The sequence below is a fragment of the Phalacrocorax aristotelis genome, chromosome Z (assembly GCF_949628215.1).
Source record: "Phalacrocorax aristotelis chromosome Z, bGulAri2.1, whole genome shotgun sequence".
Taxonomy (NCBI): Eukaryota; Metazoa; Chordata; class Aves; order Suliformes; family Phalacrocoracidae; genus Phalacrocorax; species Phalacrocorax aristotelis.
Genome location: NC_134311.1, coordinates 50795115 through 50822596, shown reverse-complemented (window position 1 = coordinate 50822596; position 27482 = coordinate 50795115). Strand labels below are relative to the sequence as shown.

At 37.6% G+C, this 27482-nt stretch overlaps 1 protein-coding gene and 1 long non-coding RNA gene across 7 annotated transcripts in view; both read left to right on the top strand.

The window, feature by feature from the left end:
* Positions 1 to 27482, top strand: part of KDM4C (lysine demethylase 4C) — a 260269-nt gene that overhangs the window by 4614 nt on the left and 228173 nt on the right. For all 6 annotated transcript variants that reach the window (XR_012657889.1, XM_075078323.1, XM_075078324.1 and 3 more), the window contains exons 2-4: positions 8650 to 8814; positions 16534 to 16709; positions 20392 to 20506. Coding sequence is in view for 5 of the 6 variants with exons in the window: in XM_075078323.1 (XP_074934424.1) it covers positions 8671 to 8814; positions 16534 to 16709; positions 20392 to 20506 (435 nt within the window). In the remaining variant the exon portion in view is untranslated. The remainder of the gene's footprint in view (positions 1 to 8649; positions 8815 to 16533; positions 16710 to 20391; positions 20507 to 27482) is intronic.
* On the top strand, positions 781 to 3102 carry LOC142050389 (uncharacterized). Its single transcript, XR_012658012.1, has 2 exons — positions 781 to 969; positions 2128 to 3102. It is a non-coding gene; the product is annotated as an uncharacterized LOC142050389 (long non-coding RNA).

Genomic DNA, 27482 nt, shown 5'->3' with positions numbered 1-27482 from the left:
TTGTCCTGTCCTTGTTCTGCATCTGATAAAGGACTTGCCCTGTAATGGTGGTCACTGTTACTATAGCATATCCCTGAAAAGAATATGTGTGCTTTGATGTTAGAGAGTTGTGAAATCCAGGGTAAGAGGGTATCTTCTGGGAGGAGATCTGTAAAGGCAGTTAATAACAAGCCATATAGTTAGGAGTTTTTTGAAAAAATGCATGTTGGCAGAAATGACAGACCTGGCAGAACTGTTTAGAAGTGCTTAATCAGGAAAGCAGTTCACATACCCCCAGCTGCTGTTTGTATCCCCAGCAATATTTTAGGCTGCATTAGCAATGAGTGTTTTTCTGAGCTTTTAGGTGCTTGTAAATTAACTTTTTAAAAATTGAGATCTAGGCCAAACTTCTTCCCAGCTTCCATGAGGACTACACCCAAATTTGAGAATGTTGTTACACCATTGGATGAATTTATGGTTTACTTGCATCTTAAATAGTGCTTGCAGCTTTGGTACCTATTTCATCTGGCTTAAAGTAGTTTACTGTAACTGGTGAAGATCCAGAAGTAGGATGGAGTGATGATCAGAAGTATGGAATGGATTTTCTGCGAGGAGACTACGAGTCTTCAGCTTAGAAAAGAGATGACTGCAGGAGACTCTGATAGAGACCTGTAAGTCATGGGTGGTCTGAAGGTAAATATAAGCAGGTAGACGACTTGTTCCCAATGGGCAACTGTGGAAACTCGATAGGTCTGGCTTGCTGTTGGTGAAGGCTGTTACATGCTGCTTCCTACTAGGACTACGGATATTGTACCTGTGTTTTCATTAAAAAGAAAGTAAAAACTCTTGAAACATGGGTTGCAAATAAAAATGAGAAAAATACTTCTTTTTGTTTTTCCCCTTGCTCTTTGTCCCGGATCAATTATTTCGAGATGTTTTTGCACGCTGTGAGCCTGGTGTGGGAGAGCAGTGTCTATGGGATGAATTCAGGTCATTTTTAATTTCAATATTTATAGGTTCAAAATAGGTAATTTTTATATTTTTGGAAATAATTGCTGTAAGGGTAGTACCAAGCCATAGAAATGCAAACTTGAAATGAAGTTTGTCAAGCTACTTACAGCTTTAGAGTCAAACGGAGATGGTTTTAGGAGCTTCAGAATATGGTTACCTATCCAGATTCCTGGTTTCTTTAGTTTTATGATTGATTAAATACTTCAACACTCCTAACATTTTTTGAACATAATAGATTCTTCCTGATGACTGTTGGAGGTCTGATGAATACATGCCTAACCATGAGATTTGGCTTATAAATTCCTCGTCACAAATATAAAACATTGTGGCCCATACATTTATTTTAACAGTTAATACAACCAAATAACATAAATAACAGATTTGGAATTTGTGATAAGTAGCATCTTTTTCTAAGCCAGGTATGTGAAATAGACATAATTTACATGCACAGTAACTGTTATTAAAGGAACAATTCAAACATCAGTATGCAAAACCAAATTACATTGAGAATTAACTATTCTTAGTTATAGTTACTCATACTATACGCATGCTCAGTAATGGTTGGACATGCAAACTATGCTTTTATGTTTCCAATTACCTGAAAGTCATTCCGGTAGCTAGCCATGGACTGTGCACTATTTTATATGCGGTATGTTACATCTTTAAATTTGCTTTACCAAACAATATTGGGAGTTGGGTGGTATATATTTACAGGTTATGCTAAAAACTTTTTGAAAATGATGTAGGAAAACGCAGAAATGAGTCTACCCGTATGTGTGATAAAAGTACATAACTGGATGAGCTTATGGAGTTTTTACTTACCTTGTAAATAAAATTGCTGCTTAGAATATTACAGATTAAGACCTGGTGGTGTACTGCTTGTTTACTTTCCAGCTCTTGCAGAGCTGGTTATACAAACTTTTTACTTTTTCTGTAAAACAGACTCTGCAAATAGGAGGTTAGTAGAAAGAGTTGTAGTATACCTCAAGTTTTGTCAATAAAGTATTTTTATTGAATGATTCCTAAAAATGGTGGCTAATGCTTTGTAATGTTAATGCTTTGTCTTGTCTTTTTAAATAGAAAACTTTTGTATGTGACAGTTGTTTTCAAAATAGATTATTTTGTATTTTCTTTCAGATCAGCCTCAACAAAATGCTGTGGCTTTTTGTGCATGCCTTTCTCTGGACCAGTTTATTTTCTTCTTGTCAGTTATTTGGAATAAATTTTCTCAGGGTGAATGAATTCCTCCTCAAATGTTTGTTGCCCCATAATTGCTGTGGGTGAAAATTTCTAATAGAAGAAAAAAGGAAAAAATGTGTGTTTTAACTAATTTTTCTGTGAGAAGTTATGACCTACAAAGGTTTGTTCTTTTTTCTTTCTGTCTTCCTTCTTCTCATTTACTGGAACTTGCTTTATGTAATTTGTTTAATTTGGGTTGTTAAGTAAAGGTTGCGGACATTGATATTTTATATACTGAACACACAAATAATAAAATAATCTGATCCTCCAGAATATGAACACGTTTGTTTTATGGCACAAATATACAAACGGCCTGTAGTTATTTAGCACTCTTCCATGTTAGCTAATGATTTTGTGTATAGCAGAGCAGTTGTAGGAGGCTGTATTTTTTCTCCTTTCTTGTTCAGCAGTGCTTCCAGTACAATGGCCAAAGTGGGCACCGTTTGGCTGTCAAGTTGCCTCCCACGATGCATCTTTGGAAGAACAGTTGTGTTGAGTCTTCTGTAGTTTAAAGCCAGAAAGTTTTGGGTTCCTGCTGGTGAGGGGTGGAACTTGGAGTACTGCTTAGTTCATTTTACACTGGAAGCAAAAAGAAGTTGATAGCCTTCAGAGGCGATCTGACAGCTTAGTGTTAAGGCAGAGAGAGAATACTGTAACACTGAAAGTTGGTTTCATGTAGTGAAGACTGCAGGTTTTTGTGCATTTGAACCACTGCAAATGAACATGTGCTGTTTTTCTGGTGTGTTTCGTTCTGTTTTAATAGATTCTAGTTGTGTGAATCAGTCCCTTGCTTGTAATTTGTTTAAACATGATTACTAGTTTGGATTTCTATATTAGGTATCAAATAAATGAAACGTGGAAGATGTTTTCCAATTCTGGGAATAATATATTTTGTATTCTTGCGGGGGTATGGAGGATTCTGCATGGAAGAATGGTGTTTAACAGATAAGTCTTCCACTAATAAATTATATTTAGTATCCTGACAGCTTTAACAATATGGTAAGTGTAGGCATTACAAAAAGCAGTCCACTGTTTGGATAGGGGAGGCTGGAAATAGTAGCTGCCTCATACTAATTTGGACAGTTGAGATTCAGTTGGTTGCAATGGGGTATAGTGGTCCTTTCCTTTCCGTAGGATATAGAAGAAACAGTCGTGTAGGTTCTGCATTTACCAAAAAATAATGGAGAATAAAGTATGTGATTAAGCGTGTAATATGGTGCGCTTCTGTAGATGTAGGTAATTAACTCTTTTCATATCTGGCCTTAGCTACCTCAGTCAAAGCATGCAGAAATTTATTCTTTTCTTCCTTAGTCTCTTTGTTGTTTTTTCTTTTGCTTTGGCACACCCTGAGAAGTTTGTAGTAGTCTTTTATCACCTTTTTGTTCTGGTAGTTAATGTACATATTGAAGTATTGAGTTTAAGTTTGTAAAAGCTATGTAGTTTAAATATTACGGGATTTATTTAAAAAGCACTTCCCCCATCATATGACTGGTGAAATGCATTTGCATCTAGGATTATGTAAACACTGGTAGCATTAATGAGGTTTCATCTTGCTGTGACTATATGAGCTTTTCTAGTGTTGTACTTCGATGTTTTGAATTAGGTTCTTTAGGTTTCTCAGGCCACATAGTGACATAGATGTGGATGACTAAACTTTGCTAACCTCACGTTTCCTCTTCTGTAGTATTAAGACAAATGTAGCATTAATATGCTCCTGGCTGGTGATTTGAAGGTCTTTCGACAAGGCCCAACAATGGCTATAAACTTTCTAAAAGGAGTATCAAATTCATAAGCCAGCTCTTGGCTCTTTAGCTGGCAACTGGACAAGTTATGTATTTGCATTTTATCTAAATTTTGTGCTGTTTAATCACACGAGTTTCAGGACATAGGCAAACTGCTTGGTCACCAAGAAATTCAAGCTTTGTGGACGGGCTTTGCAGTTCATTGGATCAGGCTCGTAGCTTGAGCTTGTGTGACTTAAGTTTTCCCATGATTAGCTAAAAAGCTTGCTTCTTTCAGTGTTACGCATAATAGCAGTGCATGCTAATTTGAGTGGAGTATGGTCTCTCGTTTATTCACATACTGTCTGCCTTTCTAGATGGTCATGGGGAACCTTGTCCACATGCAGTAATGTCTTGCAAGGGAGACAGAAAATGGCAGATTATGATATTGATATTAGGGATTTAAAATAACTAAAAATTCCCTGTATATGTGTTACTTGTCTTCCTATTTTATGATGTGCAGCCTAAATGAGCATTCTGCCCTTGTAGCTTTGTATTTACTAAAATCTTGCACATTTTCATTGTGTAGAAGTAAATAAAAACTCTGGAAGTTTTATTTCTCAGCTTGTACAGTTCTGTAATATCACAGTATAGGTAGTTGTATATACACCTAAGTGGGATAGTTAAGACAGCAATAGTATGATTGCTGTGTGGATTGTACTTTAGAATGGCATCTTAGTAGTTACGTTCGTGTTTGCAGAAAAACCTCTGAAGGCCTCTGAACTCTTATACTGGGATAGATTTTATGCTCTCTTGTTTCAGTGATTTGGCAGGGTATAACAATTTTTACGTGTGAGAGAAAGAGCAAAAGTAGGAATTGGTGGGAGAAAGTATGTAGGACTCTCTAATTCTGCAAAGTCCTTGAGAGAATTACATAGCGTGTTCAAAGTTAATAGAACTGGATTGGCAGGCCAACATTTACCTGTGGGTTTGTAGCATAGCTTTGTTTTTTTGTGGTAAATTTAAACCATGTAACTCAGTACTGGTGCTTACTGTTTTAGATTGACATTTGTAATGAACATTACTGCAATAATAAACTTGTGAAATGAATTTAAGAAGGCTCAACTGATAGATACAGCTGTACAGGTGTTAAATGACTAAGAAATCATAAAATTAATAACATAGTCTAAAAAGAAATATATGAACTTCTAGCATACCAAGTCCCGCATAGCATTTATGATCTCCTCCTAAACTATGGAGGTTGTATAGTAGAATCTGCTCAAGGAGTGCTCTTACAAACATTGTGCTTATCAAAAACCTGTTCTACTCAGTAAGTTAATGAGAAGATGTCTTCTACTGAGGAAGAAGGACAACACAGGACCATTTATTTCCACCAAAAGTAACAGAGCTGGCTGGTCTGTATGGTCATTGGATAGGGAACTAGACCCTAAGATGTGTGGGAGCAGGTAGAAAAAAGATCCTGTGAAAGAAAGGACTTGTATTTTTCACACTCCAAGGAGGATGGGCAGAAATTATGTCTTTCCAATGCTATACGTGTCTTCATGATCAATTGAAAGATATTAATTCTGCTTGTGATATAGATTCGGGTTCATTGTGGTGCAATTCAGTTATATACTTGAGCCTTGTCTTAGTTCTAGAGATGTAGAAAAATAACCTAGTTAGTATCTGTACTTGGTATGTTTGCAAACAGGATTTTAGGAATCTAGCAGCCAGGCAAGCATGCAGGCATGTGTGATTGTGGAAGTTAGTGTGAGTTAATTTCCATTTATTTGGCTGAGTAACAATCCTTAAATTAACTAATTTCTTCGTTGTCGCTATGTGCTAGAGTATGTTCGGTTCACTCGGTAATTACATGTTTGGTACATGCTGTTTTTAAAGCAGCTCAGGTATTACAAATGGTATGTTTTGGTGAGATGTCTTGCTTGAGAGGAATTTTTATCATAGTAATTTATGTGATAATTAGTTTGTTGTGTCTGTTGCTTGAAATCAGACACTGGCCCAAATCATCCTGCAGCTTTTCTCATAGCCAAACCACTTGGATATGGCTTTTTCTTGTCTCCTTACCCCGTTTCTTAAGAAATGTAGAAAATGAATTATCTTTCAGACTCATACCCTTTCACCTTAGACAAATCTAATTCCAAGTTATGGAACTTAGGAGCACATACAGGCACTGTGCTTTTGTATGTTTTGTACCTACAGACAAAAGTAGGATAAGAAGGTTGACATTAGATTTCCTTGAGCTTCATGAAGTCCCTGTCGACCTGCTTCTCCAGCCTGTCAACATCTCTCTGGATGGCAGCACAGCCGTCTGATGTATCAGCCGATCCTCCCAGTTTTGTATTGTCTACACATATCACACTGAATTAAGCAGAAATATTTGCTCTGATGGGGCTGAGATAAAATGACATGTCTGAGAGATGTTGAAGTAGTAAGATTGCAGTTCAGTTATTGGTTAACTGAACATAATTGCAACTGTAGGTTGTTGCAACATGACCCCCCATTAAAGTTAGTGCTTTAGAAATGCTTGACTTGGTTTGGGAATGCTGGTTTTGGTACTAGGCAGGTAAGTGCCTAGCCTAACACACTTCTGAAAAGTTCCTCTGTATCCACTAAAGGAATAAAATCAGTGATGTAAAAGACAAATTCATAAGTGGGTGCTGCAGTAATTTGCTTTTTTAAAAACAAAACAAACCAGACCAAACCCCAAACCACCAAAGCTCAAAAACCAAACCAGCAAAGAATGAATCCACTTCCCCTTCCCCCTCCACTTCCTCCTCCTTCTCCTCCTTTGCAAAGCTCCCCAAAACTTCACGCAGTGTTGGAGAATACTGGAAGAATTGAGGGAAGGATGTTAATCTGTATGCTATGATGAAATAATTACTGACTGCTGGGTATCTTGTATGCAGTCAATGGAAGGGATTGAAAGGTGTACAATGATGAATAATAAAGGACTAATAACTTTTTTCTCCAGTGAAGAAATAATAGAGAATTTGTTTTTTGGAGGTGGGAAATTTTTGTATGTGTATTTCACTGATGTATATACTTCATACATCTAAGGGTAGAAGCCTAAAAGCTGGTTTTGTACAGAGAAATGAAATATCCTGTTTGATTATATTCCTGGTGTCACTTTACTGTCAGTGAAGCATTATTGCAAAGTGCAATGACAGTGTTTACTCTTTATAAAGGAAAGTATAGCTTTACCTTTGCTTGTAAATCTACGTTTCATTTTCCTAGACTGGCCATAGTAGTAAGATTATGTGTGGAACTTTAATGGATCAGAATAAATGAAGGGTGTATTATATGCAAGCCAGGGAAGTTATCTCACTTGCAAATGTTGAGGTGTGTTTGCCCATATGGACTTGATAATTGAAATGTAAAAATAACCCTGAAGTACAGTGGTACTGATTTTCAGTCTGGGAGAGTTGCAGAAATCTAGCTAATTTTGGTTCAGACAGGGATGGAAAGTAGTGTAGGAAGGGGAATAGGATGTTATTGAAGGTGAGAGTGTGGATAAAGAAGTCTAAGTGCTAAGAATGGAGAGTGCTGTGCTGGGTGAAGTGGGGAGGCAAATGAGAAGAAAAATATGGACACAAAAAGCAGGCTGAACATTGGAATACCAGTAGGAGAGTGAAACATGGGACGTCATAAAGGCATCTTCCACATACAGCTTTATTGTCCAGTGATTCATACCAAGCTAGTAGGGACATGAAGCTAATGAAATTAGTGCCTAATACACTGACATACAAGCACAACTTATGGTGACAGTGTGTGGCATAAAAAACATGGTTGCATGCATTCTGCAGAAAGAAAAAATGAGGAATGAGTTAAATTATATGCTTGGGAAAGCAAAATCACTAAAAAGCTAGTCACAGTTGACTTATTTGTATTCTAGGATGAGCTTTTTGTAAGATTAATGAAGAATTTTGTGAATAGGTGGCACACGGTGATGTATAGTTAGAAATTGCAATACCTGCTGAAGCTGAAATATATCTCTGAGTTGCCTAAAGATTGGTCCTTTCAAAAGTACGGTATCTTGGTATGAAACAGAAATATGACTGTTTTTAGCCATCCTCATGTAGAAATGGAAATAAGAGGAAAACGCTGATTGTCTTTATGCATATCACTTGCATACTTCTCTGTTGATGAGGTTTCAGAGAATGAGGGGTAATATAGTCCTGTTGTTAAACTGATGATGTGAGAGTTAGAGAAAGAACACCTGGATTTCTTATGTTTGCAGTGTGAGTGGGAAGTGTGTAATCAGTTTTCTCCATATCCTAAATGGGAATAGTGATACTTTTTCAGATGCATAGTTTTGTTACTCTAGATTGTGCCTGTGTGATGCAAACCTCTAGACAGAGAAATGCAGCAACCTACAGATAGATCAACACAGGAAGCTGCTAGTATGATGTTGAAGGTTAACTTGAGAAAATACGGTGTAAAAACAGAGGTATAGACTGGACTGGATAAATGTCAGTCATGATAGTGTTTGTGCTGGGTAAGGGCTGAGTATTAAAGGAGTGAGGAGAAAACGTAAACATTTGTGCCTTTTATGCTAGCGTGGGCAGAGAATTTAGGAAGCTTTTTTTGCATTTGAAACATATCGGATTTCAGATTTTGTTGTACAGATTGTTCTCTTCAGTGTATGTTATTTTTTTTCTTTTTTTTTTTCTTTTTAAAGCTGGATTGAAAGTGAACCACAATGGCTGCTGTCATCTCAGATAGTCCTCCAAACCCAAGCTGCAAAATCATGACTTTTAGGCCTTCGATGGAGGAATTCAGGGAGTTCAACAAATACTTAGCATACATGGAATCACAAGGTGCTCACAGGGCTGGAGTTGCAAAGGTAAACATTTATAATGCAGAAGCAAAATTGTTCCTAATACCTGTTTCCCAGTATCTGTATTTTGCTGATTGCAAAACTGACCTTTTAGTATTTAGCACTTTTTCCAAATTATTTTCATGGAATACATACTGATCTGTTACTGTTTTAAGAAAGAGCTTTTGGGCATGTCTGACATTTCATGCAAACTAATGAAGATGATATATGCTGCTTTCTCTCAAACAGTCAGTTGTTTCCATGTTTACAATAGCAAAAGAGGATCTCTTCTTAAGGGAGATTTAAACTAGTTTTTGGCAGATGAGAACAAAATAGGGAGTTCAGAATATAAATTCGAAAGTCCTGATCTACCAGATATTGAACTCAGTCTTGTAGTCAAGTTATATACAACTTGACTGGAGCAAATCACCCTGCTACAGTCAACGGATGCATGCATAAATATAGTGAGGCACTGTTTGAATGGAAATAGTTTTCTTTTTAATGGTGATCATGTTGTCTTCTTGTTACAAGAACTGGAGGTATACTAAGTACCATTACATTGACCTTTGAAAAATGGTGTATCCAGGATCTAACAGCAGGTGTTCCTCCTCTAACAGAGAGTGATTGTTAGAGATTAGTCTGATGTAATTTGGTATTACATCATGTAAATATTTATGCTGTATCTATTTTGCCACTTTTCAAACCAGCAGGACACGCAGCGGGTCCAGAAATCCTAGTTTAGTTATCCTCAGTAGCCAGTGGGAATAGCCATCTTCATCGCTGGTGCAAAGTCAAGACATTTAGAAATTGAGAGAAGAGAGACAAAACCTGCAATTTTTGGTTTCCCCATGCCCACTCCCTCCTCCCTGCTTTCTGTAAAACAAAGAAAACTGAACCCCTCACACTTTGAAAACATCGTAATTTATTTGCTCTCTGATTTCTGAGGGCTATTACTAGCCCTCAGGATCATATACTAGTCTCATCATATGAGCATGTCATGTATGTATAAGCAATGTAACAAAGTACAATCATAAGTATGATAGTATCATCATTACTACTGATGGTAGTAGATATAGGTCATATTTTCAAACTCTTCTTTGCAAACACGAGTAGGAATGGGATAGACAACAGAGGAAAGCCTGAGCTAAATTTTTCACATATTCAACTATATTATGGAAACGTCTTGTTTGTGTGGGCTTGAACTATTGCAGTTCTCTCATCTTGAACAGTAAACTTAACAGCAAATTCATCATAGTGACATCTGTTGCTGAACAGATTTACGCCATTAACATGTATGTGAGCAGGAGATTCTAGCTATCTTACTGTGGATTATGTACATGGACTCAGCATTAAAAAAAAACCTTTCATTTTCATATTGTTTATATAAACAGCTTTATTTCAACTGTTGGTAGTTTCTAATCCTGTTGCATGGGGATCTAGCCAAAGAAATATAAAGTACCTGATGGCCAGCTACTGAGATGATACTTATTTTCTCCTGTTTCAGTTTGTTTATTCATATATTATGTGCATGCTTTCTTCGGTATTTTGTGTATAAAACAAAGCCAGCTATACATAAATTGTACTCCTTCCTTTCTCTGGCTACATGAGGGGGCTATTATATGAGCCAGGATTAGTGTGTGATATGTTTGGAAAGAAAGCAAAAAATGAACTAGTTTTGTTTAAGTTGAAGAATGTTTGTTATACGCTCTTTATCATGCCTATGTCTGTCCTAGAGTGCAACTAATCTTTTTATTTGATAGCATTCAAAACCGGAAGTTCTTAATTTGGGGAAAAAAAAAAGTACCTTATACTTAATTTCCTTTAAAAACTGTACATCTATTTACCGCTTTGACAATTCTCAGGAGGTGTATCATCAAATATGATACTATAATCTTTAACAAGCCTATACAACTTCTGTTCTTATTTCTGAGACATCAATAATAAATAAGAGTTTCAGTTACTCTCCATCAGGTTTTTTTGTGCTGCTTCTTTTATGTCAGAGATTGAAACAGCTGCAAATGCTGATCAGTGGCTTCCTGATACATGGTGCTAAGTGCTCCTCTGAGAGTGCTGGTATACTTAAGATTAACTATGGGACTAAAATATGTCATAGTTTGAACCCAGTGTACTACTCATTTGTATGTGTGAACTTTAGGATATCAGGAAGAAGAGACTTTTCTATGTCCTGGCATTCTTGTTTGCAAAATTTCAGCCTGTAGAAAGTGTAAAAGATGCTGAATTTGTCTTATTGGAGATACTCGTAATGCTTTTTTGAGACATGAATATGGCCTCAGTTGTTCTGTTTTGATTCTTTATTTTGATTCTGGTTCTGGTTCATTTGCTGCATCCAGCAATTAAACCTCCATGTGCAGCCAGCGTTGGAGAAAGGGAGAGCCTTTGAGGATGTCCCAAGAAGAGCGAACATAGTAACAGTAGGAAAGAATGTGAAACAGTTTTGCCTTTATTGTATAATTTAAAATGTCTGTAATATTGCTGTCATCTTCATATCCTTACTCCCAGTGTTGCTGTACTTCCTAGCTCCTGTGCCATGAACTCTTTAAGGAGGTATCTGTGTGCAGATTCTGGATAGACATAATTTTCTGCAGTTACCAAGCAGAAGATTAATTTTGCATATATGAAATATGTATAATCTGAATATTCACTTGTTACTGAATGGCAAAGGTGACATAATATCAATAAAATATACTAATGCTCTAATTTTAAAGAGTGGCACTTGATCTTGATATGTAAACTTTGTTTCCTGTAAACTTCATTTTGAGGTTGAAACATCTTAAAGGAATGTTGTAGCGGGCCAAAGTAGTAGTTATCTTTTTAGGTGTTAGGCACATGAATATGTGAAACTGGCTTTTTAAAAATACTAGATGCAACAGTGATATCTAGCAGATGATTCAGTATTTTAAAGACTATAATGGAGATGCCGACTGTGGAATGGATGCAGGCGTATGCTGCATTTAACACTAGTGAAAAATCAATCTGTAACAGAAGAACAGAGGTTACGCTGTGGTCTTGTCTTCTGCACCATGGTGTAATGCTGCAAGATGTAGATCAGAATCCCATGACTGAGTTGAAAATGTGTGTGGAGTCTGTTCTAGTAATTTAAGTGACAACCAAAGTACTTCAGAGATATGACAGCTTTCAGGATTAGTGTGAGAAGTGGGTAGTAAATTCTAGATGCATATCCTTGGTTAACACAGTTTAACCTGTATTGATTTTTAAATTTTCAAGCAATATTTTATTTTTAAAAATTGTAATTAAATACAAGTTTAAACCATTTTCTTTCCTGGTGAGATCATGAGCTGCTTCCTTAAGGATGTATCTTTCAGTGCTGTTGCCATTATCAAACTATAGCAATTTGTTTTGTGGTTTTATCTGGATGATACTTTTTTTTTTTTTTTATAAAAGGAAATGATATTTTTTTTTCTGGCTCACTCATTAACATTTTTCAATGAGGTGATTATTAGATCTCATTATTAGGGAGTAGGGGTGGAAAAATTTGGCTACAAATTACTATTCTCTCAAATTGTACACATACATGCAATTAAGGGAAATTGAAAATTAACAGAATCTTAAAAACAATTCCAAGATTTGATTTACAGAGGTTATTGCTACTCTCCTGGCACTTGGAGTTTCATACTGTTTTTGTTAAAGTCACTAAAACTGAACGTATCCAATAAGGGCAGAAATTGGCTATGTAGTCAGGGATTTGTGATATTTTGCATAGTATAATTTGGCTTGTTTGAAGTTAATATCTTGTGCTTATATGATTGATAATGTGGGTGTGTCCATTTTTTGGCCACACACTTAGGATTTAATTCCCATTCCATCTATTGCATTTCAAAGCCTTTTGGGATGCTCTTCTCCTTGTACAGGTTGTTAAAATGGGGTAGTCCCAGGAGCACAAAAAATATTTTTATATATCTGTGTTTATATGCATTTGGGATATCTGCTGACCTGGGTTTGCAGAACACCTGGAATAATGTCTATGATATAAGAAAGCATAACAAAACCATTTAAAAATATTAATTACATTAGTAATGTTCCAGCTGTACTGTGACTGAGGAAATGCCCTTCTAACCGTATCATGTAGGTCTGTTTTCCCCTTCTTCTGCATGATACTGGAATAGCAGTTAGTGTCTCTAGCTCTTTTCAGCCTTTCAGTTAGTTGCTACATATTACTTAGTTGTCTTGAGACTTTTTATATTCTGATTGTCACTATTTTTGATATATCTCAAAAAAACTATATTTATATATGAAAAATAGACAAACCAAGTATTTTTAAACCAAAACTTGTCAATAATTCATACTGCAAAAGTTTAAAAGACATTTTCTGAATTTTGGAAATTGTATTTTACATAACAGGAAAAAAATATTTTTTCCTGTTGTGGAAGTAGTATAAAATGAACTTAGGAAGGACCTAATTTATATTGCGTCTAGGGTGTACAGACTCAAGTAAGAATGTAAAGAGAATAAAGACTACCAGAGGAGCTATATGCATATGCAGAGACAGTAATTTAACCTCTAAACAGAGGTCATAAGCAGAATAGGCATACCCACCCAGCATTTTAGGTTAAATGTGAAAATGAAAAGGGAGAAGACCTCTTACCTGTGCAGAAGAATATGTATATGTAAATGGGGATAAAATGACTGTAAAGCTTGCACATATTGTGGCAGGATGGGGAGTGTGGGGGATAAAATGTTTTTTTTTAAAAAAAGTTTCTAATACTATGCCTGAGACAAATCATTAAGGTAGTAGACAAATAACATTAAACCATTTCCAGAGCAAATAATATACTGTGGCATCCTTGGGGCAAATTGGCTAAAAAATTTCCATTAAGCTTTTGAAAGTCTGGAATGAGCTTTAGGCATAGATAATGTATTTTAGTCTTACTGTTACAGTGGATCCTATACTTAAAAAAGAAAACAAGGAATGAAAGCAATAGAACAAATGAAAAACAAGGCACACAAATAGTTTAGTTGCTGTTTACTTGAGTAAGAAGTGTTTTGGAGATTCAAGCTACATTGATGTAGAGTGAAATAGTTAAATTAATCTGCAGTTGCATTGGCAAGTAGAAAAGTAATTTTGGAACGTGATACTCAAAATAGATGGTGGCAAGTACAAGACAGACAGTTTTCGGAAGAGCTGGGGCAGAAATAGCTACATAGAAATACTAGCCAGTGCCATTCAGAATCAAAAGTGGAACAGGAGATCACTGATATATGAAAGAGGATTTAACAGGAATTTGTGTTGATAGCACTCTGAAATAACCTCGGTTGTACTAGTGTGCAGCCTTCATGGAGGACACTGAGTGGTATAACTAAGACATCCCCATCTAAAATAGAGTTTATATCCTGCTAAGTAACTCTAGACAGTGTTAATATGCCTAGTATGTGTGAGATGTATATCTGTATATGTAGATATATAAATGAGAAAGCTTTGCTTTAGGTTTTTTCTTTTTTGTGTTTGAGCATTGAACAGCTTGGCTGATGAATTTGATCTAGGTTGCTTCCATGAAATAAAACTAACTTGCCTGACTTTGAAGGGGTTATTATTACTAAAGGGAATGTGAAGAGGTTTCAGTGGGACAGTTCAGTGGTAAAAATTCGGAGATCTAGTCATTATTTCCAACTCTGAGACTGAGTAGCTATGTGTCACTTCAGATGCAATATTTTAACATCTCCAGCCGTCGTCCTGACCCTTGTTAGAAAATGCAAATTCTTTTGGATGGAGACTCTATTTTTATTTTCTTTTAAAATGATGCATAGCATGTCAGTCCCCACAATTCACTTCTCTAACCAGTACTCTAATTACAACAATAATAAACATGCTCCAGTTATCTGGAAGGGGATATTTTGAACCTGTATTGACAAAAAATATTTTTATTGCTCAAAGCACAGTGACCTTGAATTAAACAAGATAATGCAAATTTTGCTTTTCAGTGTTCATATGTTTGAGCCAAACCTACAAGTTCATGCTTCATAATAATGAAAATGGAAATCTCTGTTCACATGTTTGGTTTCTATGCATATATTCTGAATGCATGACTTCTCTGCTTCCAAATCAACATTTTGTATTTTGTTGATGTGCATATAATTTAAGATTTGTGTGAAAGAAATAAGTAGGAATCACAAGATGATTCGATTATTTTTTTTCTCTAAAAGCAAACAACACTCAAACTTGCTAAGTAGTCCCTGTACAACTGAAGTCCCATGGAAGCTGAGAAGGAAAAAAGATAAAAAGGGAGTTGCATCTGTGTAAAAACTGGATAAAAACGCCCCTTTATGTTTAAAATAAGAACATTAGGTATGGAAGTATGTTACTATCCGATAACTTTTCTTCAGCTTGATGCTTCTGTTTTGGTGTCTGCTTGCTAGCCTGAACGGTCTTGATCAGATTTCTTTGAGGGATGGACTGAGTACATTAGCATTACAGTTTGCCCATTTGTGATTGTTTTCCAAAGGTAGCAAACGATCTCAGGATCTATCTGTATTATTTTTTAGGATTATTACTTTCTGAGAGTGATGTAATAGCAAAGTCTGTAATGAACAATATTGTGTGGAATCTTGAAATGCTTGTTAAAGGAATAAGCTAGCTAGCCTAGTGAAAAGGCTACCTCTAACATGTGAATTAATTATTCAAGTAATGTAATTAGTACGTGGTAGATGCATGTTTATGAAAACCATACTACTTCATTGTATGTTACTTGAAAAGTTGCCAAGCCAATGCTTGTGAAAATTTAATTTGAACCTCACAGAAAAGAATTAGTACGAGTGCATCAAAGAACATATTGAGCCTTTGGGCAAGAAAAAGTTCAAAACCAAAACAAAGAAATATATTAAAAATGTCTGTTGCTGTGTTTTAAAACTGTTGTAATTTCAAATCTAGAGTTTTCTGATTTCAGATAATATATGCAAGGAATGTTCAAAATTACACAGCCTGTTAAAGAACACTGGTATGACTACAGGCTGCTTTGAAATTCCTGAAAACTTAATTGCCAACACTTTAGAAATCGGCTGAGGAGTTTTCGTAGACTTCGTGCAATTTTATGGTATTTGAAATAAAAGTGTTAACTTTACAACTGGTTGATCTGCACATAACTTAAATCTTTAATTATGAGGTTTAAATCATGTTAATGTAAAAAATAGTATATTTAAATTATTACAGTAAGAGTTTGCACTAAAGTTGTACCCTGCAGTTTTATGGGGAGTAAGTTAAACAGACTCTAAAATCTAAGCTCTCTGTAATAGGTGTATTTGTTCATTTTTCAGTAAGAAATAAAGTTATTCATACTGTTTACATCAAATAAGATTTGGACAGGGGACTATGAATCTTTTTTATGAATCTTTTTTTTTGTTTCCAATTGAGGATAACAAGTTTGCATCATGGAGTACGAAGTTTTTGTGAATTATAAGGCTTTCTGATTATCAAATATTTGTCTGTTCTGCCATTTTTCATGTGTATGTTTGCGCAGTTGCACATTACAATTTGTGTAGATCTGTGAGTTGCTGCTTGTGAACTGAGGTAGTAATATGCCCATTTTGAATTGGCTTCTGCATTATCTGGGGCACTTACATGGTCAGTCAGTTAGTTATTGTGAAACAGCTGGTAAGCAAGCATTCATTTTATCATGTGGTCATTTTTGACTTGTTCTTTTGCTTTTTCCAGAATGTCTTGGATTGATTATTGCAACTGTTGATGTCCTGTTTTTTTTATTTCTGAATTTAAAGGTTATCCCACCAAAGGAGTGGAAGCCAAGAAAACATTACGATGATATTGAAGATTTGGTGATTCCTGCTCCAATTCAACAGATGGTCACTGGCCAGTCAGGACTCTTCACACAGTACAACATTCAGAAAAAGCCAATGACAGTGAAGGAGTTCAAACAGCTGGCCAACAGTGACAAGTATGTATATGGAGGGGGTTTTACTTAGAAAGACAAATATTTATTTGCTCTCATATTGTGGTTTCTTTGAATTGTGCTAGGCAGCTGGTGATTTTTACACTGATTCTGTAGAGGTTTCCTGTCTCCTAAGTAATGGAAGGATACCACAATATGAATCTTGCTTGTGTTTCTATTGTTGAAAGCATGTGGTACCATGGCAACAAAAAAGCATCTGAAAAACCTGAGACATGATGCTTTGTCTACCTTTTTTTCTTTCTGTTCCAACAAATCCTTATGTTGGAAATAATGAAGATGATACAGACTTATACCTGAGTTTTATTTTGAGTACACTTAGTAACGTTCAATATTTAGTTCCTTTTTTTGTTTTTTGTTTTTTGTTTTTTTTTTTGGCCTAGATACTGGAATGGCCTATCATCATGTAATTCGGGAAAAAACCCAGTATCTTTTTTAACTGGCCCAAAAGTTTTCGCAGTAATCTAAGAGAACTCAACTGCACCTAGCAAATGTCTATGTTCTGCTTATAGCAGGATGTGTATTAAGGGAGGGGAAAGAAGTCTATGAAGGACTAGGCATTATACTAAAACATTTCAAATTGGTGGTCATTCCAAGAAGAGGGACATGATAGAAGGAATTCTTCCCCATTTCTTTTGGCTGCATAAAAAGAATAAATTCTACTTCAGTATTTCCTCAAAACTGACTGGAAGACGTTTCTGGAAGGTGAGTCAAAGGATCCTAGAAATAAAAGATATTTTAATATAATGAAGGAAGGTAATACTGCCCCAGTTTGAAGGAAAGTTTCTCTCATAAGTTAATTTAAGAAATTAAGAGGTAAGAAAATAAGCTGTTATCAAGATCAGTAAAAACTAGGACATGAAAAGCTTTTAAACAGGCTCCTCAGCAAATATTCCATAATATCCATGCCTTTGTCGAAGTGCAAAACTGATCTCCTTCTTTCAGTTAAAAAGGCTCAGTATGTTTCTGCCCATATATTACTTCTGAAAAATTTAGGTTATCACACTTCGAGTTTTCTTCCTCTGGTAAGTGGGAATGGAACCTATTTTGTAGTCCTTAAAATTGTTTGTTCAGTAACTGTTAGGGAGGAGAATAAAATATACAACCTGTATAGTATCTGATGTAGTTTTCTATGATACTTGTTCATCTATGTTTAAAGTTTACATTTGATTAAGTCATGATAAAGGGAGGAACACTAATTTCTTAAAATAGTTTGATAATGCAAAGATACTGTGAAGGTTTTAATATGTGTCATGATGTTAGTTAAGTTTATTATATTCCTTATCATGGAAGATATTTTGGAAGTGTTTCTGATTTCAGTTTTCATGTTTCTTTTACTGAAATCAGTTTGAAACTTCATAGGTAAAGTTAAGAACACTTGGGAGGGCCTCTTATCTGTTACTAGCTGTAAGTCTTTCTAACTGTTCATTACTGCTCTTGAGAAAATGTGTCATATTAGCTCTTATGACAATCTTAATGCAGTCTATACTTCTTAAAGCACCTGAGAAGCCCTGTTCTCCCATAAAAATAGTTTTCATAGAATCATTAAGGTTGGAAAAGACCCTTAAGGTCATTGAGTCCAACCGCTAACCTATCACTGCCAAGTCCACCATTAAACCATATCCTCAAGCACCACATCTACCCTTCTTTTAAATACCTCCAGGGATGGAGACTCCACCACCTCCCTGGGCAGCCTGTTCCAATGTTTGACAACCCTTTCGGTCAAGAAGTTTTTCCTAATATCCAACCTAAACTTCCCGTGGCGCAGATTGAGGCCATTTCCTCTCGTCCTATCGCTTGTTGCTAGGGGGGAGAGACCAACCCCCACCTCACTACAACCTCCTTTCAGGTAGTTGTAGAGAGCGATAAGGTCTCCCCTCAGCCTCCTTTTCTCCAGGCTAAACAACCACAGCTCCCTCAACCATTCCTCATAAGACTTGTTCTCTAGACCTTTCAACAACTTTGCCCTTCTTTGGACATGCTCCAGCACCTCAATGTCCTTCTTGTAGTGAGGGGCCCAAAACTGCACACAGTACTCGAGGTGCGGCCTCACCAGTGCTGAGTACAGGGGCACGATCACCTCCCTGCTCCTGCTGGCCACATTATTCCTGATACAAGTCAGGATGCTGTTGGCGTTCTTGGCCACCTGGGCACACTGCTGGCTCATGTTCAGCCAGCTGTCAACCAGTACCCCCAGGTCCTTCTCCTCTGGGCAGCTTTCCAGCCACTCTTCCCCAAGCCTGCAGCGTTGCATGGGGTTGTTGTGACCGAAGTGCAGGACCCGGCACTTGGCCTTGTTGAATCTTGTTCCTTGATAAAGAAGGGTCCTCTGTTAAAGACTCTTCTCTTGAGTGTTGTGATGTTATCCATTTCCATTTCGTTAAGTGAGAAGGGTCATGAACATTTGAATTAAATCACAGATGACTTTAGAAGTCTTGTGTGTGCTCAGTCTAATGCATTGCATCTTTTATATGTTTAGGCATTCGCAATTTGCCATTGAACCAAGGTGCTTCTCTGCCTTGACCTCTGGGAAATATGGGCATACCGCATCCTGTAATCAAGATCCTTGTGTTATGGTAACTGAGTTGATGTATCTGTATTACTCAGTGCCAAGCAGAAACACAACCTGTTTCTGGAGCCATATCCATGAGAAATAATTGAAACAACTCCATTGCTGAGAACGCTTTGGTTAAGATGTGTGTTGCTAACTTGCTTGTCTCTGTTCTATGTTATTGCTTGGTATAAATGTACCTGGTGTACTTAATTCTTATATGCTTGGATTTTCTTTCTGGTAGTTCAAGTGTAGTAAGTTGGCAGTACTAATGTGAAACCTTACGTCTCAGAGTTGCAGTAATGGGGGAGCAACTTTTCTTTTCTGAACATCTATATATAGGAGAATAGGGGCCTGACAAAGGATCCTGAGGCAGAAGCTATTGATGGATATTTTCTTTGGTACTGTGCTTGTGTTGTGTTCTCACAAGTTTTTCATGAGGTTTGAGTAATCTTCGAAAAGTATATACGTAAGTATATTTAAGAATGTAGAAGTATGATGCCCTGTGCTGCACTAGAGGAGTGAAAAGAACAACTCCCTTAAATTTTTTTTCATTATATGGTAAAATTTTGGTATCAACTCTTTGCAACATTATGCCTTTTCTCAAAAGGTTTTTCTGGGGAGGTTAGAAGAGAAGAAAGTACTGTTTTTCCCTGGCAGGGCTGCTACTTGGCAGAATTACTATACACTTGAGTTGTTCTGAGAGAGGCTTGTGCAGCACCTACCTCTGTGTCATTGCAGAGCTGGTAGTGTAACAGAAAAATAAAAAATACTTGTCAATTAAGTGGCTTTTCTGTGTGTGTCTTCTTTTATGGAAGAGAAACAAAAGGGAGGGCTTCAGCCTGGGGACAGCCAGATGTGCTGTTTAGCTGCTGGAAACTGAAGGAAATGTTGGATGGGTATGTGTATGACTCCAGCTACTGTAGCTGTCAGGTAGGAGGTTACATGCTATGGCGAATCATGAAACTAAGAATTCAGGACAACTAATAATTCCTCTGTTTCAGTGAATTTGAAATAGTGATCTCTTAGAATTCAGTTTGCAGGATCAGAAGCATAGTCCATTGTGAAGGTGGTTGTTGAAAGACTATGTTGAACCTCTACCTACCTCTTCCTCTGCAGATACTGCACCCCAAGATACGTAGATTATGAAGATCTGGAACGTAAATACTGGAAGAACTTGACTTTTGTGGCACCAATTTATGGAGCAGATATCAATGGCAGCATTTATGATGAAGTATGCATAGCTTTTTATGAAGTTTATCTCTTCCAGCCCTCTTTTAAAGGGTACTATACGTAGAGGATACATTCTTGCTTTGTGACTGAGAATCTGTCTTTCTTTTGAAATCTCTCTTTCTCACTTTAAAGACTGCGAGCAAGGTTGAAATTAACACTACATCTGCAAGAGTCAGACAGTTGTGTCCATAGACAGTAGGATATTGCTACTCTTCCTGATCATAAGACTTTTCCTTTTCTTCATTTTGAACTCTCCAGAACTTTGAGATTCTGTCTTATTTATTTATTAACATTTCAGTATACATGTTATCTGTCTATCTCTGTGGAAATTTAGTAATATTTCAATTAACTTTTACTTTAAAATATGAAATATTTTATTTCTCTCTCACTGATGAAGTTTGATAGCTGTACTTTAAACATGTTTGCAATGCCTACAGTTTCCTGCAAATGTGCTTACAATTACCATATACCTCTGAATTAAAAGAGACAAAATGGAAACTTCCTAAGGAAATGAATTTTGATGGTTACTTGCCAAGATCTCCATGGTTAAAAATGGGCTCTTAAGACAGATCTCATTAACCAAAGAATTACAGAATATCCACTGATATTGGTTAGGCTATGTAAGTCGCTATAAGAACAAGATTTTGGAAGGTTTAATTAAGTAATGAGACTAACAGAAAAAATGTTAGCATTTCAAAAAAGATTTGAGAATTTAAAAAATATGAAGTAACCTTTTTTCAAAAGAATATACCACATGTGGACTTCTTGAGTTATTTCATGTTCTAGGTATCTGCCTTTTCCAATAATGAAAAAAAAAGAGTAGAATTTCTCTGTGGCAGATGGTCTGAGGCTCTGCTAATGTTTCGTATTTCTTCACAGTAGACACATTATTTGAAGAGTCTGTCCAGAGATAATTATGGTCAGCCAAGATGGCTTAAGGCAATTCAGATTTTGTGCTAAGTTATGTGATCTTTGAAAGATAGCTGTAAATGTCCAATGCTCTGTTGTTTAGAGAAAGTAGGAAGTCCAAATTTTCTGTTGTGTGTCCAAATGGCTGTATAAAAATGATTTAGAAGATAATTAAAGATCCTGATTTGGGGTGTTTTGGTGAAGAGACAGTCTAGATGGCTGTTGCTTTGTGGGGACCAAAATGGGGCACAGGGAAGCAGTGTTTCTTTCAAGAAATAGAAAGTTGCACTTTTTCTTTTTCTCGTCTGATTTTTTTTCTTTAATGTTGGCGGATAATGCCTTCTGGCATAGCTTTTTACAAATGTGCACTTCGTTTTGATTGTGTTTTCTTTGGTCTTTAATATCCTAAGGTTACTGTTTCCAATAAGGTCACAACATTTCCAAAGAAAAGAGAATGCAGTAGTATCCAATTTTGAAGTGCTGACTGGTCAAAGAGGAGGTCAGAGATTTCCTTTTCATGGAACTGCATTCTCATTAGATTGGGAGGCTGGGGAAAGGAGGTCAGAAAGCAAAGAGTGAAGTGAGAAGAGCAGCGTTCAGAAATCTTAACTCAGATGTTAGGTCCATAGGAAGAGGAGACAAAGAAAGCACTAAAAGTTGTGGGAAGTGGGGGAGAAAACAATAATAGGTAGAATAAGAGCACCTTAATGGCTACTATTAAATGGGTATTATTTAAAAATAAATAACAATGGGGAAATGTTACTGAAAGGAATAGACACAGAGGAAAGAGTGTGAACACACTGAGCAGTTAATGTGGCAACCATATCATGGTGTACAGCCCAGAGGGGTTTAGAGGAAACGAAGGAAAAACCCCTGCTACCAAATTGTTGGTGAGAAAGTTATGGCTGCCACTGATCAAAATGTTTTCTCTTAGAATATTTTTGCTGAAGTTTTTTGGCCAGCAGATGGTGTACTTGCACAACTAATATTTTCATGTCTTACACTTGATACTGCTAGGAAAGGATATTTTTGATTCTGTTTGGCATTAGAGGTTGTTCTTACGTCTTCAGTTTGCTTCAGGATTGTCATTATTCGGGGAAGGGAAGTCAATACAAGTGGCTGATGTTTTGGGCAACATACAGGAGAAAGGGGATGGCTGGATTAGTTTGTCATAGTAGGCTATTTGTGATAAAACCAAATGCTTACTTTCTCCAAAATGCATTGTATTGAAAACAGTGTGTTATATGTTCCATTTAATACAGAAAGGTAAACATCTGGCAGAATTCCAGGTAGAAAAACATGAGGAACTTAGCAAAAGTGTGATGTATACGTATACTCAGGCCATCAAAATCAGTGAGAAATACTGCTGTGCTACAAGTCCTTATTCTTCTGTTTAAGAGTTTACCAATTACATTTCCTTTTCCACATGGTGATGTTAAATTTTGCATTGAGACATCTATATCTGAAGCATGATGGAACCTTAACATTTATAATTTAGATTATTTAAGAAACAGTATTGTTATTTGTGGAATACAGCACCTTGCTGGTTTTGTGCCTGAGAGATCATAGATCTTGTAGTATTCTTTGCTTTTCTTAGATCAGAGGATGACAGGTTCAGAGGAGTTTGGAAGACAAGGCAAAGTTGTAAAGCCTATGTTATATGGAACAGCAAAAAAAAAAAAAAAAAACCCAACAAAAAAACCCCCACAAACAAAAAACAACCAAACCCACAAACCCAAATGAACAGGAACAAAGCTATAAATGCATGGTTTAAAATTTGCACAGCTACCATCAATGATTCAAATTTTACCCTTGTGATATTTGGATTATTTCAGAATCTGTTATGTATTTATAATCTATTTATAGATATTTGACACTTTTGAACACAGATTAAATCTTTATGAATAAGGAAATAACCTATGAGAACGTGTTCTGTACACTGTATAGAGCTTTATAGAAAATAAATTTAAGATAGTTGATAGTTTGCTTGAAATATTATTCTGTGCATTTTAATTGCTGTTATGTTTAATTATAGTGCTTTGTAGGAGAATGACAATGTAGGTGAGTCAAGAAAAAACATTGCACTAAGGAACAGATTGTAAGGATCTTTATTTACATTAAGATTATAAACATTATTAGATACATGTTCAAGGTTCTGTCTTTTTGTTACTATAAGGTCATCTGGACTTGAGTGAAAATTAATATTCCTGAAGAGTTTATAATGTCAATAATAAAGCACCAGTCTCACTAGCTGCAGTTGTTAAACTGATTAATGAATTGATTATGCACACCTAAGAGTTATGATTGTTTAGGAAGTTTAATTGAGAAGTGATTATTTATTTTTATGTTATTTCAAGAGAGCTGTCTTCCTTGTGAGTTAGCATGAATGTAATGCCAACCTGAGCCAGCTTAGACTGTGAATGACTAGTCTGTGAAACAGTTGCAAAAAGTTACTGTTTCTGTCAGGAAGGGAAAGGGAGTTATTTTGTTTCTGATATCATAACTTTATTAACTGCATTATCTTTTTATTAACTTAGGTGGCAATTGCACCTGTGAGTAAACTGAAGAGTGCTATTCACCTACTTGTTCGGTACAGTGTCTGTACTGGTGAGCTAACGTTAGGCCTTCCAGTTTCATGCCACTTCCAACTGATGTTTAAATCAAACTGCCAATCACAGAGGCCACAAATTAAGTTGTTTCCCTGTTCTATGAGGTACAAGGAGTCCAAATCAACTTTTTCTGTTTCGTGTGTGTGTGTTGTTTTTTTTTTAAATGAATTTGGAATATTTGTACGGACAGATGGGGAGGCATATGAAACCCCTACTTGGACTGACCTAGCAACTAAGGGGAAGAAAATCCGAAGAAAAATGACCGATTTGATGTTTATAATGGGTCATAAAAAACTTCTGACTTGAGTGCTGTCAATAGAATCTGCTATTCAGTAGAGAAAAGCCAAGGTTTGGAAGAAGCACATATGCATATTGTCTTGCTTCTCTGTCACCACTCTTTTTCAGCTCCTGTCTTGAAGATATCACTTTACTACCCTTTTTCTTCTCTTGTCTTATGAGGAGGAATAGAAGTAAACCTAATGCCTACCTTCTCCCATGTCTAAGCTGTGGAAAGCACATTTTATTGGTAATACAAGAGTGATTCAGTGGAGTTTGTAGGCTAACAGTTGGTTATTTTTGCTAAATTGTAGGTACATCTCGAATGTAATATTAACTCTAGCAACAGATTACTTATTTCCTGCTGTATACCTTGACAGAGCAGCTAACTTGATTTTAAAGCTGCACCTTGACATGATATGTAGAATTTGGATTTGACCATGAAATAAGTTAAGGATGGCATCTGAACTGTAGCTTAACGTAAGGCTGCAGGAGAGCGGCAGGCATAAGCAATCCAAGAGTCTCTGGAGAGCATCAGTGACAACTTCCTGACCAAAGTTGCCTGCTGGGCCTCATACTCACCAACAAGGAAGGACTTGTTGCAGATGTGAAGCTTGACGGCAACCTTGGCTGTAGTGACCATGAGATGGTGGGGTTCAGGATCTTAAGAGGGGATGTCAAGACAGAAAGCAGGACCACAACCCTGCCTTTCAGGGGAGCAGACCGTGGCCTTTTCAGTGATCTGCTTGGAAGAGTCCTGTGGGATAAGGCCCTGCAGGGAAGAAGGACCCAAGAAAGGTGGTTGGTATTCACCGCCTCTAAGCTCAAGAGTGGTACATCCTAATGAGCAGAAAGTCAGGCAAAAATGCCAGGGGTCTGTATGGAACAGCAAGGCACTTCTCACAAAACTCAAGCATAAACAGGAAGTCACAGGAGGTAGAAGCAGGGATGTGTAACCTGGGAGGAATAGAGAGACACTGTCCAAGTATGCAGAAATGCAATTGGGAACATCAAAGCCTACCTGGAGTTGAATCTGAGAGATGTCAAAGGCAACAAGAAGGACTTCTGTAAGTGTACCTCATGGATCAATACTGGACCCAGTCCTGTTTAATAATCATTAATCTTCATTAGTGATTTGGATGATGGGGCAGAGTTTGCAGACAATACAAAACTGGGAGGATTGGCTAATACACCAGATGGCTGTGCTGCCATCCAGAGAGATGTTGACAGGCTGGAGAAACAGGTCAACAGGGAATTCATGAAGCTCAACAAGGGGAAGTGCAAAGTGCTGCACCTAGTGACGATGAACCCCAGGTATATGGGGTACCTGCTGGGGGCTGAAAGCTGGAAAGCTGCTTTCCAGGAAAGTCCTTTGGAGCCCCTGAGGGACACCAAGCTGAACATCAGCCAGCAATGAGTCCGTGCAGCAAAGGTGGCTACCAGTCTCTTGGGCTGCATTAGGAGGAATGCTGCTGCAGGTCAAGGGAGGTGATCCATTTTATTCAGCACTGCTGAGGCCACGCTTGGGAGTGCTGGGCTTCCCATCTCTCCACAGAGATACAGAGCTAATAGAGAGAGCCTAGCAAAGGGCCACTAAGATGGTGAAAGGACTGGAGTATCTTTAATGTGAGGGAAGGCTGAGAGAGCTGGGATGGTTCAGCCTGGAGAAGAGAGGGATCAGGAAGGACCTCATCAAATGTATGTAAATACCTGCAGGGAAGGTGCAGAGAGGGTGGAGCCAGGCTTTTATCAGCAGTGCTCAGTGACAGGACCCAGAGGCAATGGGGACAGACTAAAACTCGGGGTTCCTCCTGAACATGACAAAACAATTCCTTACTGTGAGGGTGACTGAGCACTAGCACAGGCTGCCCAGAGGGATTGTGGATTTCTCCATACTTGCTGAGATAATCCTACAGATTGTCTTTTGCAAACTACCATAAGTATATATCCTGCATGCCATCCTTTACAGTATTGTATTCGGTTTGTGTGGCAACATTTTGGTAATGGTGGGACTACAGGGGTGGCTTCTGTGAGAAGATGCTAGAAGCTTCCCCTCTGTCCAAAAGAGCCAATGCCAGCTGGCTCCAAGACAGAGCAGCCTCTGGCCAAGGCTGAGCCCATCAGTGATTACGGTAGTGCCTCTGGGGTAATGTATTTAAGAAGGGAATAAAAACTGCTGCACGACAGTAACTGCAGCCAGTGAGAGGAGTGAAACTATGAGAGAAACAACTGTGCTGACACCAAGGTCAGTGAAGAAGGAGGGGGAGGAGGTGCTCCAGGCACTGGAGGGGATATTCCCCTCCAGCCCACGGTGAAGACCATGGTGAGGCAGGCTGTCCTCCTGCAGCCCATGGAGGTCCATGGTGGAGCAGATATCCACCTGCAGCCTTTGGAAGACCCCATCCCAGAGCAGGTGGATGTGCCCGAAGGAGGCTGTGACCCCATGGGAAGCCGTCACTGGAGCAGGCTCCTGGCGGGACCTGTGGTTCTGTGGGGAGGACCCCACTTTGGAGCAGGTTTTCTGACAGGACTTGTGACCCTGTGGGGGACCCACACTGGAGCAGTCTGTTCCTGAAGGATTGTACCCAATGGAAAAGACCCATGCTGGAGCAGTTCATGAAGAACTGGAACCTGTGGGAAGGACCCATGTTGGAGAAGTTCATGGAGGAATGTCTCCTCCTCTGCTCCAGCGTGGGGCCCCCTCCCATAGGAGTATGAGGAGTCCTCCCCCCGAGGAGGAGGGTGCAGCAGAAACAATGTGTGATGAACTGACCACAATACCCTTTTGCCTGTGCTGCTTGCCAGAAGGAGGTAGATATTTGGGAGTAACATTAAACCTGTGAAGGGTGGGGTGGGGGAAGGTGTTTTAAGATCTAGTTTTCATTTCTTATGCTCCTATGCTGATTTGATTTGCAATAAATTAATTTTTCCCAAAGTTGAGTCTGTGTTGCCCATGATGGTAATTGCTGAGTGATTTCCCTGTCCTTACCTTGATGCATGAGCCTGTCATTATATTTTTTGCCCCCTGTCCAACTGAGGAGGGGAGTGATGGAGTGGCTTTGGGCACCTGGTATCCAGTCCAGGTCAACCCACCACAAGTATGTACAGGATGTTACTGGGTGGCTTAATGAGGGGATATGGTCTCATAACTTTTTTGTTATGTAGAAAGTTCTGCATGTATTC